The sequence below is a fragment of the Cucumis sativus genome, chromosome 5 (genome assembly GCF_000004075.3).
Source record: "Cucumis sativus cultivar 9930 chromosome 5, Cucumber_9930_V3, whole genome shotgun sequence".
Lineage (NCBI taxonomy): Eukaryota > Viridiplantae > Streptophyta > Magnoliopsida > Cucurbitales > Cucurbitaceae > Cucumis > Cucumis sativus.
This window is the reverse complement of record NC_026659.2, coordinates 6643991-6659436: the sequence shown is the minus strand read 5'-3', so window position 1 is coordinate 6659436 and position 15446 is coordinate 6643991. Positions and strand designations below refer to the sequence as shown.

At 33.8% G+C, this 15446-nt stretch overlaps 1 protein-coding gene across 10 annotated transcripts; it reads right to left on the bottom strand.

The window, feature by feature from the left end:
• Positions 1–727: 727 nt before the first annotated feature.
• LOC105435470 (amino acid transporter AVT6C-like) lies at positions 728–12661 on the bottom strand. 10 transcript variants are annotated; one of them, XR_004216926.1, is made up of 12 exons: positions 12252–12661; positions 11901–12062; positions 11612–11815; positions 9162–9630; positions 2926–3105; positions 2608–2821; positions 2383–2487; positions 2019–2294; positions 1770–1941; positions 1435–1624; positions 954–1343; positions 728–877 (listed from the first exon to the last, which is right to left on the bottom strand). XR_004216926.1 is itself a non-coding variant. In XM_031886126.1 (6 exons), the coding sequence occupies exons 1-5, from the start codon at positions 12607–12609 to the stop codon at positions 2934–2936; spliced, it is 1365 nt and encodes a 454-aa protein (XP_031741986.1). In that variant the 5' UTR covers positions 12610–12661; the 3' UTR covers positions 2546–2821; positions 2926–2933. The 10 variants fall into 10 exon arrangements, 2 of the variants coding, with proteins under 2 accessions (XP_031741986.1, XP_004146453.1); XR_004216927.1 differs by having other exon boundaries at positions 2395–2487; XR_004216928.1 differs by having other exon boundaries at positions 2669–2821.
• Between the last annotated feature and the right edge of the window lie 2785 nt (positions 12662–15446).

Below are 15446 nucleotides of genomic sequence, written 5' to 3'. Positions count from 1 at the left end.
GAAGAGCAAATTTCTGTTTGTTTAAATGATCTGCCTTATTCCCATGCCTATCTTCTTTTTCTTTGGAGCAATCTGTTCCTCCGCAAATAAAACCTAAAAGAAAATATTCAAATAATTGCAAATTCACCATTGGGCAAAATTACAATTCTAAAATTTAAATTCTAATTCTAATTAAAATATGTACTATGTATTATTTAATAAATTGATTAAAATATAACAAAGCTAAAAATCTTGTATATATATTTATCATTATTATAGGGGAGGTTGATGCAATCTTGTGATTTACAAAATTTGAATGTTGTTTGAAAAATACACTGTCTTTGTTATTTTCCCAATACACTGTGGAATATATAGATTATCCTATGCCCAAACGAATGATACTCTATCTTGATGACCAAATTTTTTAGAACAAAATACAGTGTATTTGAATAGCATTAAATGTAATGAGTTTTTATCATTCGTCTGGGCATAGGAAAATTTTACAAAATTTTAGTGTTAGTACGTCGCAAAGGCCTTATGCGATGCCACATCACACAAAGTTTCTGCGACGTTGCATCACCGAAAGCTTCCACGACATAGCATCACAAAAGGCTTCCGCAGCCTGACGTTGTAAATAACTTTTGTGACATATGCGGGCTTTAAATCTTTTATTTGTTTATTTTATTTATTTGTAATTTCTTTATTATTTTAAATAAGCCCCAACGTAGTAAAACTTGCAGAAAAATTATGAAAATGAAAAAATTTTCGTTCATTACAAAATTATCCATGAAATATATGTTCACAATACAAAAAAAAAAAAACAATTACATCATCCAAAACATTACATTAAAAAAAAACTCGAAAATGCTTTAGTACGCTGTAGTTATGGACGTGAAACCTACAAATGACATAAAAGTATAGTTAGAATATCACATATGAAAAATTAAACAAATTAAATATTGAAAAGTGCGTACTCCAAGTGATCACGGGCCTCTTTGTGCCTGACTGATCTCCTCGAGCATCTTCTTCATCTCCTCAATTTGTCGTGCATGGTTCGTCATTTGCCGATCTCGCTCCTGCATTTGTCGATCTCACTCCAACTCCCTCAGACATTGTTCTTTGATGATTTAGTTAGCATTTTCAAGGCTTGCCTTTAGTTCGCTAACCTCTGCTATGTGTGATTGGTGGTCATACATATTAGAGGAAGAAGATGAAGCGGTAGTCTTAGACTTGGGTTTTGGGCCCCAACCAAGACCTTTTGAGTAACCCGGTCGTTTACTCAAAACTGTCTCGCATATCTAGTCCTCAGTTAGTGGTTGAGAACCCTCTAGAACAGGCTAAGACTGAAGTTCCACCATTTGATTCTGCATAATAGAAGCTTGTAAGTTTGAGAGATGATTAGACTTGAAAACAAAATTGAAAGTATAACAAAACATAAAGATTTTTAAAACTTACAAAAGCGTCCTCTTGTTGAAATGAACTCGCCACTACTACTGGCGTGTGTTTCTCTGAATAACTCGACAAGGTCCACCAGACGATCGTGTAGTTCAGTAAGCTCTGTTTGTCTCTGAATAACCGACTTTGTGCCACTCTTGTGGTTGTAAGGCTGCCACGTCCTAACAGACCTGCACATATTTGATTGCTCCTACATTCCAAAAATAGCGATCGATGATCAAAACGTTATACTTTCAAACGAATTAAATAAATAAATTTTAATTGATTTCAACGTAAAACTATATAAATCATCTGAAACCATCGAGTGATGTAGTGGTCATAGAGAAAGTGCCAACCTTCCACCCGATTGACCAATCTCGGGGGTGAGTTTGCTCGTGCTTCTTTAAGGGTGTCAAACTTCTTAAAATTTCGATGGTTACTTGTTCTGAATTTCTTTTACACGGTGAGCATTTGATGCTGAACAAACCGATTAAGTGCTGGATCTTTTAGATCAAACATGAAAATTTGCTGCAAAATAAATATGTTTTAAGTAAGTATAGCTTTTATAGGGAATAGAAACATATAGAAATGTTTATGTTTATAACCGATTAAGTGTTGGATCATTTAGTCCGGCCTTGACGATCTTGATGCACTTTGGTGGTACACTGTCAACTTTACGGCCTAAATAGAAAACGTATCTTGTGTCAACACACCGATCGTGCAACTGAAATAAGGGGCGTGTACCGAGACAAGTTTGTTCCCTCCGGGGGGGATTGAAATGGGAATTCTCCCATTCTGCTATAAGTACCGCTCGACATCTATGTTTCAAGAATGTCGTCGTATGCTCCTCGCAGTGGGAGTGGGAGCCTGATGAGAGAGATCTATTGAAAACGATCGTTATTAGATACAATAAGCATAAGTTAAAGACAGTTGAGAGGGATTGTACTGAAAATGCTGGTTATTACGAACATGAAGTGTCACCTACTAACGACGAACCGCCCACGTTATCCAACGCGTCTACATTAAGGAAATAGTCTTCCTCTTGCGTATTGCTTGGAAAGTTAGACGCCATTTCTACAGACATAAAAATCAACAAACGTGAGTATCACAACGTAATTAATGTATAGAAAAATGACTAAATGTGTGTATATATACGTAAAAAAAAACATTGTTATTCATCATCGCTTGACCGACTTTGATGTGATGATTGTTCGTCATCTTCATCGTTTATGAAGTTTTTCGCGACATGACGTACATTTGATCTTTTTGCGACATGACCTGATATGTCTAGATCGGGAGAATCATCGATTCCTCGGCGAACCAAAAATGGGACGTGTTTATTGATTTGTAACCTAGTTCCTCGTGCGTCCTATGATTTTTGTTTTTGTTTGTGTCAAATCATCGTCACCTGAATAGCCAAGCATATCGTCCAAATGAATATTGAACGTGCAACACTTCATCCAAAACACCGTAAAATAAAAATTGTTGTTGGCACTACACTCCAAACACTACCTCCCCGATTACCATGACTCCACTATTTTGTGTTGTGCATCGAAAATTATGCTCCAACGTTTGAAATCGTACACCACCAACAATGCATCCACTGTAAAAGCAGACATCAAGTGATGGTCCCGTTTCGAGTGAAAATAAATCTCGAGAAATGTTTGAATTGTCACGCATTTCCGCCATAACCTGAAATTGGTGAACCATAAAAGTATTTATATGTATAAAGTAGAGCATATTGTACGAATGCTTGAAGTTATTTACTCTAAATACCACAACTTTGAACCAATAAGAAAAATGCTCCTTGGTGTCTTTTAAAAAGTTCAGAAAAGCTTTCATCACGTCGACGTATCAAAAGCATGTGTTTCCTAAAAAGTACAATTGTGAGTTTGTGTGTCTACAAGGTATAAATTACTTAAAATATGTATATTGTCAAATGGATGTGTGAATTGATCAAGGTATAAAAATGCGTACTTTTGGTACTCTGCTATTTCATCCACGTTGCCGAGGATGTACCAATGAAAGAGTTGTTTCTCTTCTTGTGATATACTTCGTAAACGTGACACTCCCAATGGTCGTACCTTTTGAACGAATACTTCAAACTCATCAATAGTCGTAGCTGCAAACATTTCTCTCCGAATTATTACGCGCCCATCGCCTAACCTTTAGCTTTTGTCGTGTTCTTTTCCCTCGCCAACTAAATCTCATCGCGTTGCTTTCTTTAATGCAATAGCACTTGGCCTCACACACTTCTTTTTGTATCATCCTTTCTTCGTTTGTATCCCTCATCCCGGGACATCTCTCTTTTATACTTAGTCAAACTTACCTTCTTTGGTGGAGCTCTTCTTCAACATATCTCCTTTTTGGATGAGGGCGTCACAATTGAAATCATCCCAGAATAACTCTCAACCTTGCCATACTTCTACTTTTACTTATCTACCTAATATAAGCTTTAACTTGTATATTGAATTCCCTTTGTCTTTTATAGAACACCATAATGGAATGCATCATAATAATAACAGTGGAGAAAAAGCACACACAAAAGGGTAGCAATAACTCATTTGAACCAAATAAGTACTCCCATGCTATGGTCACAAGACAAACACTCAACAATAATCCTTTCCATAACGCCCTGATCTACATCATGAAATTCAGAACATGAAAGCACCACACCAAAACTCAGTCTACCTAGGTAACAAACCAACAATGGAGCCCAAATGATATACAAGTACACTGCAAGTTCCTTATTGGAAGACTGCCATGGAAGAAAAAATGAATGCATTCGAGCAAAAAACAACACTTGGTCTCTTATTCCAAAACCAAACAATGCAAAAGTGGTATGATCTAAATGGATTTTCAAGACAAAATTAAAAGAATATGGCTCCACGTCTAGTAGTTCAAGGCTTCACTCAAGTTGAAAGATTGGACTATGCAGAAACATTTAGTCTGATTATTAAAACCACAACCATTCGTTTGATTATTGCTATAGTAGTACATTTCAACTAGAATCTTAACAATTGGATGTTAAAAATGTCTTTCTCAATAGGATCTTAAAGAAAACTATCCATATGGCACAACCACTTGGGTTCAACATCCCCAATTTTTGAATCACGTGTGCAAACTCCATAGATCAATCTCTATATGGATCAAAGCAAGCACCGAGAGCATGGTTTAAGAGATTCTCACAATTTCTTTTCCACGTTGGCTTCACGTGCTCACGCTTTAATCCCTCTCTTTTTACTTAAAAACATCACTCCTTTATCACTATCATGCTTATTTATGTTGATGTTATAGTACTCATCGAAAATGACACCAAGTTTATCAATAATCTTATTTTTTCAATTAAGTAAGAATTTGTTATCAAAGATCTTGGATCCCTACATCACTTCTTAGGCTTAGAAGTACACCATACACCTCATGGACTCTACCTATGCCAAAAAAAGTATGTTAAAGATCTCTTAGCAAGAAACAACATGTTAGGTGCCTCTCATTTTGACACACCAACGGTTGTCACCTCATCACAGTTTCCTAATGATCACAAACAAGTTGATGCATCCACCTATAGAAGAATCGTTAGCTTTCTCCAGTATCTTACCTTGACTACACGAGACATAACTCAAGTCGTCAACAAAGTGTGTCAACATCTTCAAAGTCCAACAATGCAACACATGAGAATAGTGAAACACATCCTAAGATATATAAAAGGAACCACATATTAGTTTTTCCACAAAAATAGCTCTCTAAATCTTTATGTTTTTTGTGATGCAGACGGAGAGAGTGAAGCACCACTGGATTTTATGTATTTCTTTGATCAAATTGCATCTCGTGGACCTCCAAAAAGAAACCAATCATTGCAAGATCAAGTTTTGAAGCTAAATATAGAGCAATGACTAGTACAACGGCTAAGTTAACATGGATATCATTCATTCTAAAAGACCTATGCATCCTACTATTGCATCCACCAAACCCAAAACTGTTTTGTGACAACCTCAGTGCTCTATACATGTCTATTAACCCAATTTTTTCATACACAAATCAAACATATTGAAATGGACTATCACTGTGGCATTAGGGTCCCTCATAACACGATATATCCCTCAAACGCTTCGAATTTTTTATATATTTACTAAACCTTTAACGAAGGCACCATACCGAGTCCTTAGAAGCAAACTTGCAGTCCACGCCAATGCCCACTCTAATTTGAGGAAATATGTAAAAGAACATATGAGTCCAAACCTCATTGATTCCTATGCAAAGAATCCTCATTGATTGCAACAAATATGGAGATCATAACCACCAAGAATGGAAGCAATCAATCTCTCCCTTGATTCTCTCATTCATTATTGTTAGAGAAAATATACAAAATTATGGCTTTTTATTATTTACCTCTTCTCTGCCTTTTTTTTCTTCTTGTTTCCATATATGTCTTTCCCTCTCAAGTCATTTATACAGTAGTATAAATATATGTTAAAAGGTTTGTGATTCATTTTTGTGGAATTAAGTTGAAATACAGTAGCCTAACCTTTTACATTTCCCTTATTTATTTTCTTTCTTGATCCTATAAAATTATTTTATTGTTATCTATTTACTACTAATATTTTAAGAACCAAGTTAAGATGATAAGAAATGCCCATAAAATTCAAAAATTAATAATTTTAAAACGAGAGTGATTGTATAACAACCTACAAAATATACAATAATGAATTTAAAAGATTAAATGACAACAAACCATACATTCTCTATTTATTCTTTTCCAATCAAAAGAAAAAAAAAAAAATCTACTAAAAATGAAATTCCCAAAACACATGGTAATTATATTGATTTCTTAAAACTTGTTATTCAATGCCTTGTTTATGTTTGTAGCAATAGCAATAATGCTTGTCACCACTGCCAGAGATACCATTGTTGAAGCAACCATTTTATCTGTCTTTGTGGATATTCCATTCACATCCCTACAGGTGTAAGTAATAACTACGTCAATATTATACATTCAGTATATACATGTATGTGTGTATATATATAAAATATTTTCAGTATACACACATACATATATACCTATCAATTTTAAAATTAAGAGTTGAATTCTCTCCTCGACTTATATTATCAGACCAAACAAGTAGTTACTACATAAGTATAACTTTTGAAATTGACACACAAACGATTTTTTAGGTTGAAAATAGTCTAACTGGTTTTTTTTACAAAAAAGTATATGCCTTAATAATTTTATGTGAATTTAATTTTAATACTTCCATCTGTAGTTGGTCTCAATTTTTAGTGAAGCGACTGTTAAGGAGCATATTTCTTTTCCCTATAAGCTTAGGAGGTATCTGGGATATATTTTGAGACCACCTACTATAAGTTCTCAATTGGCTTGATTTTCCCTGTCCTAGGCTTGATTCTTTCATTGCATTTTCTTATCTTTGTTGCTTCTAAATCTGACTTTCTCATTTTTTTTTTTTCAAGACTCTTCCTTATGTGCACCTCTCGTCCCCACGGTGTGCCGCTGCAATCATAGAGTTGGCACATAGATTGTGATCTTTCTCGTTCATCTAGTGAAATTTGGTCAATATTAACCTACAACTGGACCTTTGTTTGACGAATAAATATCAATTTTCCGCTTCTGAGAAAGACAGGGGAAAGATCCTAAGAAAGACAGAAGCAAAAAAAAAGTTGATGATGATCTAAACTGATAGAACGGAGTTGAGTTCCTTCGCTTCGCACCGTGGGCTTCCTCTTTCTTTTCCGTCTCGCTCAATTACATCACTCCTTCCTTAGGTGGCGACAATTCTGCCCTCGTTGAGGTCCTCACAATGGGGTTGGAATTGAAAATGGATGATTCTTCTAGCAAAGAGGTTTTCGAGCTCTTGGAAGGAAGGGGCCATGGTCTTCCCCATTAAAATAATGGGAATCTTGTGTTTGTTTTCAGAAAGGTCCTTTCGAATTTGGCATCAAGCCTGCTTTCTTGTTCATCGAGCAAGGTTAGTTTTGTGTTTAGGCTTATTATGTAGTCTTGCTCGTTTTTATGAGAGTCATCGGTGAACTCGTCAATGACCCAGAGGTCGAAGTAGTCATGAGCCCCTGAGAAGGAATGACTTTTGTGCCCGACGGAGTAGATCCGCAGCCCAATCCCTTTAAGCAACTTTATGAGAAGTGTCTTTTGACTGTTGCGTTAAAATAATATTGAATTGACCTCGTAGTTAGACGCAAAGAATTTGCGAAGGTGAAAAGAATATTGACTAGATTTTCAGGCGCAAAGAATATTGCGTTAACAGAAAAAGTATTCCACTAAATAAAGTTATATTCTAATCTCTGAGGAAGAAATGAGAGACTAATAGGGAAGAGGAATTTACTCGCTCAATCTTTAGGATGAGGAATTCACTCTATGTTTAGGAAGTTGACAGGAAAGATTCACCCACGATAGCAGTCCTTGGTTCTTTCCCTTTCAGCTTTTTAGCCTCGTTTTGTAGTTGACAGAGTTTAGGAAGAGGTCATAGATTGGGGGTTTCACGATAGAAAGAAGGGGGATGGATACAATCCCAAGATTCAGAGTCAAAAGCCATGACCTCGGAATCTCGTGCAGCTGGAGTACGTATGAGAAATAAAGAAAGAACTCTAAGATCCCATTGATATGAGTATATCTCACCCAACGATGGTACTAGAAACCTGATACCGCCCTCCACGCATCTAAACCGAGTGAATAAGTGAGTTTTGAAAAGGAAGACTACTTATGACTCACTTTCTCTTTCGCTTCACTTGAAATTCAATGGATCTAATCGATAATTCTTTGAGCCAAGACCCCGTAGGTAGGAGCAAAGAATATTGCGTGAAAATGAAAGGGATCTAGACGCATAAGAGGAGTTTTGAGGTCCTTTGGACCCCCTCCCGCTACGCTCCGAAAGAGGAGCGGCAAGGAAAAAACTCTTCTAACAACCTTGGTACTAGTGTACTAGTTTCTGTAAGGGAATCAATCAATCTTGCTGTTTTAACCTTCTTTGTTGCCTAGAAGGAAGAGACAATTATAGAGGCGCAATGAAATATGCATGAGAAGCGGATAAAGAAAGATAAATTTTAAATAAAAATTAAAAATTGAAAGAAAAACAATGGTAAAATAGGGGGAAAAAACAAGGAGCATTATTTGATATATTAAGGTTTATTTAATAAGCATTTTATTTTTAATATTTTATTTGAAGAATTAGGATAATTAGACTTAATAGTAACTTAGGACTGATAATTAAGTCTATATATATTATATATAACACCAAACTTTAAACAATTATAAATATAACAAAATCTACTACCAATCATAGACTCTATTATTGATAAACTCCTACTCTTATGATCAGTAATATATCTATCACTAATATAGTCAAAGAGTTATCTAAATTTTATAAATTATTTTAAATTGTGCTATATTTACTAATATATATTTTAGGTAATTAATTTTTATATTTTCAAGCTTATAAACCCTACTTTCTTACCTTATCCATTTATTAATTGTTTTTGCCATCAACTTTTTAGTCTAAATATTTTAGAATCCAAGTCGTAGTGTCAGGGGAAAAAATCAGAGTTTAATTTTAAAAATAAAAAGGTGTACTAAGAATTCAAATAGTTACTCAATAATAAAGAAATGGTGTGAAAAAACAAACAAATGGCTGTCAAACCAAGCTTTATCCTCATAAGTTTGAGGTAAACAAACAATAACATACACAAATTCGTGGGGAGAGGAGAGCGATGGAGAATGGTACCTCAGGGCGATGGCTCCAGGGAAGATGAAGGCGAGGCAGGCAGCCGAGGTCGAGCCCATAAACTGAAAAATGGACCAAATATTTGGGAAAGCAATGGCAGCCAAGTAGGAGAAGAGAAGCAAAGCCATTGTGATGGTAAAAAACCTTGTAGTATCTGAGGCCAAAGGAGGCCTATTTGGGAACAACAATTCATTGATATTGAACCTTAATGAGAAGTTGAGCAAAGGGTAAACCAGCATGAGATGAAATGCATAGCTTAGTCTCACAATATCATTCAGTAAATTAGCTCCTGTTGATGAACCAAAAGTTTGATCAAAATTGGTTAAAATGTCCGACATCAAAGAGTCCCCAAATAGCAAGTACCCAAAAATGCCGATGGCGAAGTATATGATGGCACATAGAATGAGAGCCACTCGAACTGCCGTCATCATATTTCTTGAGTTTCGAAGCTCGAAACTTATTGGATGAACTGCCCATATAGTACAACGTTAACAAGAGAGATGATATTTGTTAAGGAAATTTTGTAGTCGCTATTAAAATGGTAAATCATGAAATGTAGAAATCAATTAGTAATGATGGAAGTGGTATGATCAACTAATTTTAACAATCCTAATGATCAGAGACTGAATTGAAAAGTATGTTATTAGAAAAAGGATAAATAAATTCAAACTTTGTAAAGCAAGAAGAATTAAAGTGAAAAATACTAAAATTTTAATGAAGGTTAAAACGTGTATTTATTCGGTTTTAAGTTGTGTTATTAAGGTTTGCAAATTGAAAAGAAGACTGTTATTAAGGTTTGCTTTAAATCCAAATTGAAAAGAAGACTATAATCATTAATATGGTAGAATAAATGTATGTATAAAAGGATCATTTTTAATATAACTCAAATTAATAAAGGAGAAGTTTGTAAAAATAGCAAAAAAAATTTATGATAATAGTATCTATATTACTACTTTTCTAAATTGTAAAGTAGCAAATTTAAAGGTGGATAGCCTTCTCGTAGTCTTACAATATATCTAATTATTTGTCATATTTGTCGTATAAAAAAAATAAGTCTAATAACTATTTTGTCTGATTTTTTTTGTCCCATTATACAATTTTCTTTAATTAAATGTTATCAACCAAATTAATGATCTCAAATCTCTCTCTTGTTGTACTAAAAATCAGTAAAATAGAAAAATTTTTTTTCAAAAAAATTCTTGATCCTTTGTATTTCGTATTTATTCAATAATGTCTTTAAAATTTTGTAATCTAATCTTAAGTTTTTTTTCTTTTATATATATATAAAGAATTATTAGGTTATAGACAAAAATTAATGCCTTTAAAATTTTGTAATCTAATATTAAGTTTTTTTTATATATATAAACAAAATTAGGTTATAGACAAAAATTGTTATCCATATTTCATATTTCGTATTAAAATAGTTTACTCTCCAAACACATAACACATGGTATTATAACTCAAACTAAAATACTCTACACTTTTAATATAAATTATTATAACCGAGTTATAATAATCTAAAATTATAATAATCAAGTCTCAATTTGCCTCTTAAACTTCCCTTAGTCATTTCATAGAGACAATTTAGAGACAATTTAGTGGTTGAGTTTTACATGTAAATTTATTATGTTATACCAATGACTATAATATCTCCATTGCAATTGGCACGTAAGACCAACACACGCACTACACACACCAAGTAGTAGAATCAATTTCATTATTAAAATTATCAAGGTAAATATCAATTCTATGGTACCAATTTAAACTTTCAAACTAATTAATAACTTGATAAGTTTATTAATTTAAATGAAGTTTTCATATGTGTATCACTTTTAAAACTTTAATCTTTTCTTTTAATTAAATTCTTTATTATATTTTATTTGAATACATTTATAAAAATTTAAGATTTAAATTGATATATTATAAAATTTTAGGTTTTAAATCGATACATTTAGTTCATAGTTTAAAATGGTACGGGAACATATAAAGCTTAACTTATAAATCGATGTTTGTCCAAATTATTATGGTTAATTAGTTTTTACTAAATTTAATCCCAACTAAAATTAATTTTATAATTATTTTTTATCAATTAAAGAACATCAAATACATAAGGTTTAGAAAAAACTAAGTTAAAAGTTTAAAAATATTAAATACTAAATTTAAAATAGAACGTAGAGAAGTAATATTTTAAAATCTAAAATTAATTAAAACTCAAACTAATAATATAGCATTTTAAAATTTAAAAATAAAAAAGAAACATTTTAAAATTGAGTAAAAATATTTACAAAATAAAATGAATAAAATTTAAAATCCAAAAATATTTTGTAAATAATTTTAACAATTTAGTTATTAGGAAAAGAAAACAAAGGATGGAAAAGTATTTTGCCTAAAAAATGTAAAAAGATTCCTCATTGTACGGAGTGGACACTGATGTGTTAACGTGAACGTACCATTGAAATGAAAGGTGAAGGCAGTGACAATAACAGGCACAGCAGTGAAAAGTTCGAAGAAGGAAGTTTCATCTTCAACCTCCGGCACCAGTCTCGTCCTCTTCGTTTTCCCTTCAACAATCGCCATTACCGCCATTACAGAGCTTATCCCAACGAAAACCACCGCCAGAACAACCGATACAAACGAACTAAATCTCAAAGAATCTGAACAAAAACATCGCACCAAAAGTTATTCAAATCCCCACGCCATTCTAATAATACTCCATCCGTTCAATCGATTACTACTAACCAACGCGTTGATAAAGAACAAGAGGAAGTAGAATAAAGACGACTGTGAAAAGAATCGAAAACTCTCTCGAATTCCACCAATGATTTCCAAACCATTGTTGCAATACTCCAAAATGCACTTCCTCTCCTCCCCCTCCTCCTTTGTTTCCAGATAAGACATCGCCTAAAAGTTACAACAAACAGAAATCATGTTTCGAATTGTAATCTAAAATTGAGATCAATCGAAGTCGTTAATCGTTAACAAGTTCCTATCTCACTAGACATTTCTCCAAATTCGATGAACCAATCGCAAACCCTAAGTTAACTACGAGTTGAATCAAGTTTTTTAGTTAGTATAAAAAGATCGATTTACCTATTATAATCAAGTACATGATTAAGCATCCGAGATTTGTAATCATGACACAAATTTGCGTAGCCACGGAACCAATCAAGCCGAATGACTCCTTCATCACGCCGGCGTAAGTTGTTGAGTTACTGGAGTGAGTGAATCTGAGCAAAAGCTCCACCGATAAGTCGGTCATGAAAGCCACAAGCATGATTAGCGCGACGGCTGGGATTATGCCGAGGACCTTAAGAGTGAATGGAATCGACATGATTCCGGCGCCGATTATGCTGGTCGATACATTAAACACGGCGCCGGAGACAGATGCGGTTTTAATAGGCGGCTTCATCTCCGGCAGGAGAGGTACATGCTCCGGCGGTGGGGACATTGGGACGGTGAGGTTAATACTGAAATGAAGAACGGAGAACGAAAAAGGAAGAAGTGTTATTCATTATATGAAGGTGTGAATCATGTGGAAAGTCGAATTTACCAAATTGTCCATAGAGGGAAGGGTGTTGGATGGAAATAGATTAGTTAAGGAAGGGTAAGATGGAGAATTTAAGTTCATGTCCCCAATTTAAGTTCAGAACCAATGGATCTTCTTTTATTAACTTAAAATTAATTTCATTTAATTTAACCCAAAATATTCCATTAACGAACTTCAACATTTTATATATTATTAACAAACTTTTACAAACCAAAGGTATAAATTTGGTTTTTCCACATTCTCAAAATATTAGATTTATTTTATAAAAAAATATATAAAGATCCCATTTTTTAATTTTAGATTTAATTTATTTAATTTGATATATATATCACTAATCAACTTTTTTTTAAAAAATGGTAAAGACTTGGTTTGTTTTCTTTAAAATATCAAGATAACTAAAGTATAGAATTCATGTATCATGTTGGCGGATGTCGACTAATTTATGTATATGTATTGCAGATATCGAGTAATTCCTTTTTCTATATTGAATAGTATGTAATTTAAAATAGAAGGAAGTGTAATTTGGTGCAATTTCACGAATGTGTAATTCTTTTTTAAACAAGAAAATTTTCAACAAAGCGGTTTTGATTTGGTATTTTGATATATTATAGATTTTGAAATCTCAACAAATGAATAACTCTTACAAATGTCTTCTATCAATTGAGTGACATTTGTTAACGTGACTTACATGATTTTTGTAGTAATAATTTTCTATCTCATATTAATTTCTATATGTTATGTTTCATAACATTACCAAGTATTTTTAATCTTTTTTAAACCATTTTTTAAATTTTAAGAAAAAAGAGAAAAAAAGAACCTCCAGCTTTTAAACTTTGCACATGATGTTGAAGCTTAACACTTCCTCCTGAAGATGATCATTGTTTGTTTTAAGAAGTTTGAAGATTTTATCATTCATCTTCAAGGTTTTGTTTATCTTTTATAGTCTTCATAACTTTATGGATTTCGATTCAATAGTTTTTTTCTCCTCCACGAGAATTTTGAACAAATAGACAATGGAAAATTTTACGCCTTTCACGAATTTTGATCGGATGATTTTTTTCTCCGCCACGAATATTTCAAATGGACAAACATCAGAGAGCTTCACGTCTTCACAAATTTTTTACTAGAGAGCTTCATGTAAGGTGGAATAGGTTGAAGGTACAAGAGAAGGTAAAAAGAAAAAAGAAGGCATGTGGTTTAATTTCTCTTCTTGGTTCATGCATGAGGAGGAAAAGAGTGTAAATCCCGAATCTTAGAAAATTTTAAGTTTTTTCAAGAGCTTGAAAGGATAAGAGAGTTGAATGAGGTTAAGGATAAAAAGGAACTCAAAGTGTCATTAAAGATGTGTCATGGTTGGGTAGGTGGCCAAGGAGAAGGAAATAACCTCTAAAGAGGTTAGTAGGCGTTTAAGATTAGACAGTCAAAGCTTGTGCTTTAGGCATGAAGAACCTCTAGTTGAGTGTCATTGGCCGAGAAAGGTTGTCACTTAGAGGTTATTTAAGGTTTGAGGGTTTAGGCGAGAAGGTTGGTGGCTTATTGATGGGCGAAGATCATATCACGCGAGAGGCCTTAGAGGTTAGCAAGGGTTTGACACAAGGCGTTTGGACGTTGGGCGTTTTGGTTAGGCGAGATGATGAAGAGGTGGAGTCGGTGAAGTGCTTTACAGGTGTCCTTGCATGCTTAATTTAGATTTTAGCTAATAGGAGGTTTCAATAAAGATTCATGCAGGGTTCAATATAAATAGTCACTTAAGATCAACATTTCTCCCATTTCACTCGTGCGTTTTGACTAAAATTACTCTTGAAAGATCATAAATTGAGTCTAGTTTTTAGACTAAGGCTGTCGAACGTTTTTGAACAAGGGATGAGGGTTTAATTTGAGTTGAAGAAAGTGAGGAAAGTCAGTTTTTAGGTGAATCTGTGCAAGGTGGGCTTTCAGAGGGCTATATAGCTCATCCATTGGAATTTGAAGCTGAAATTTTAAAGTAAGACATTTAAGACGTTTTTAAACATTTTTGTAGAATGAAGTTTCCTAAAAAAAAGTTGTGAATTTTAAGTTATGATTTTTCAATGTTGAGTTAAGTTTCTAGACGAAAAATAAGTTTCTTAGCAAGTTGGTGATTAATCGAGTGACAAGGTAAGCTAAGCGAGATAGGTAGGCATTTTGGTGTTCAAAGAGGTTAGTGATGTGTTTTGCCTGTTGTTGGACACACAACTTGCGCGTAAGGCATGTACGACAAGTCGTAAAAACGTGTTTCAATTCTGATTGTACTTGATATTTTAAAATTATGATTATCTGATTTTTATTATGAATGAGAAGGTGATTTACCTAAGGCTACGTGACTGTGTTTTCGTAGCGCTACCTATGGTTGTCAGGGGATTATCTGTTCTAGGTGAGGACATAGATGGAGGATGTGATTTGACTTTGACCTAGTTTGACCCATGGTGTGCGGCTCTATGTGCACATAGGAGCGGATATTGAGATGGTTACTGTGGTAGGTGCTAAATATGTGTGAACTCCGCTTGGCCACGTGTTTCCTCGTAGATATGAATCACGTGTGAGCTATTCTGGGTCATGTATCAGTATACTATCATGGTTGGATTGGATGGAGATTGTTACTATTGTAGATGCTAAGTACGTGTGAGCTCCATTTGGCCTTGTGTTTTATTGTGGATATGTATCACATGTGAGCTATTCCAGGTCGTGTATTTAGTATACTACCATAGTCGGATTGAATG

Coding starts and splice junctions, on each gene's coding strand:
- LOC105435470 (XM_031886126.1), bottom strand. CDS start 12,609: ATGTCCCCACCGCCGGAGCATGTACCTCTCCTGCCGGAGATGAAGCCG. Junction 11,816..11,900: donor TGTTCTTTATCAACGCGTTG/GTTAGTAGTAAT, acceptor GTTTTTGTTCAG/ATTCTTTGAGATTTAGTTCG. Junction 3,106..9,161: donor CCTGGAGCCATCGCCCTGAG/GTACCATTCTCC, acceptor CACCAATTTCAG/GTTATGGCGGAAATGCGTGA.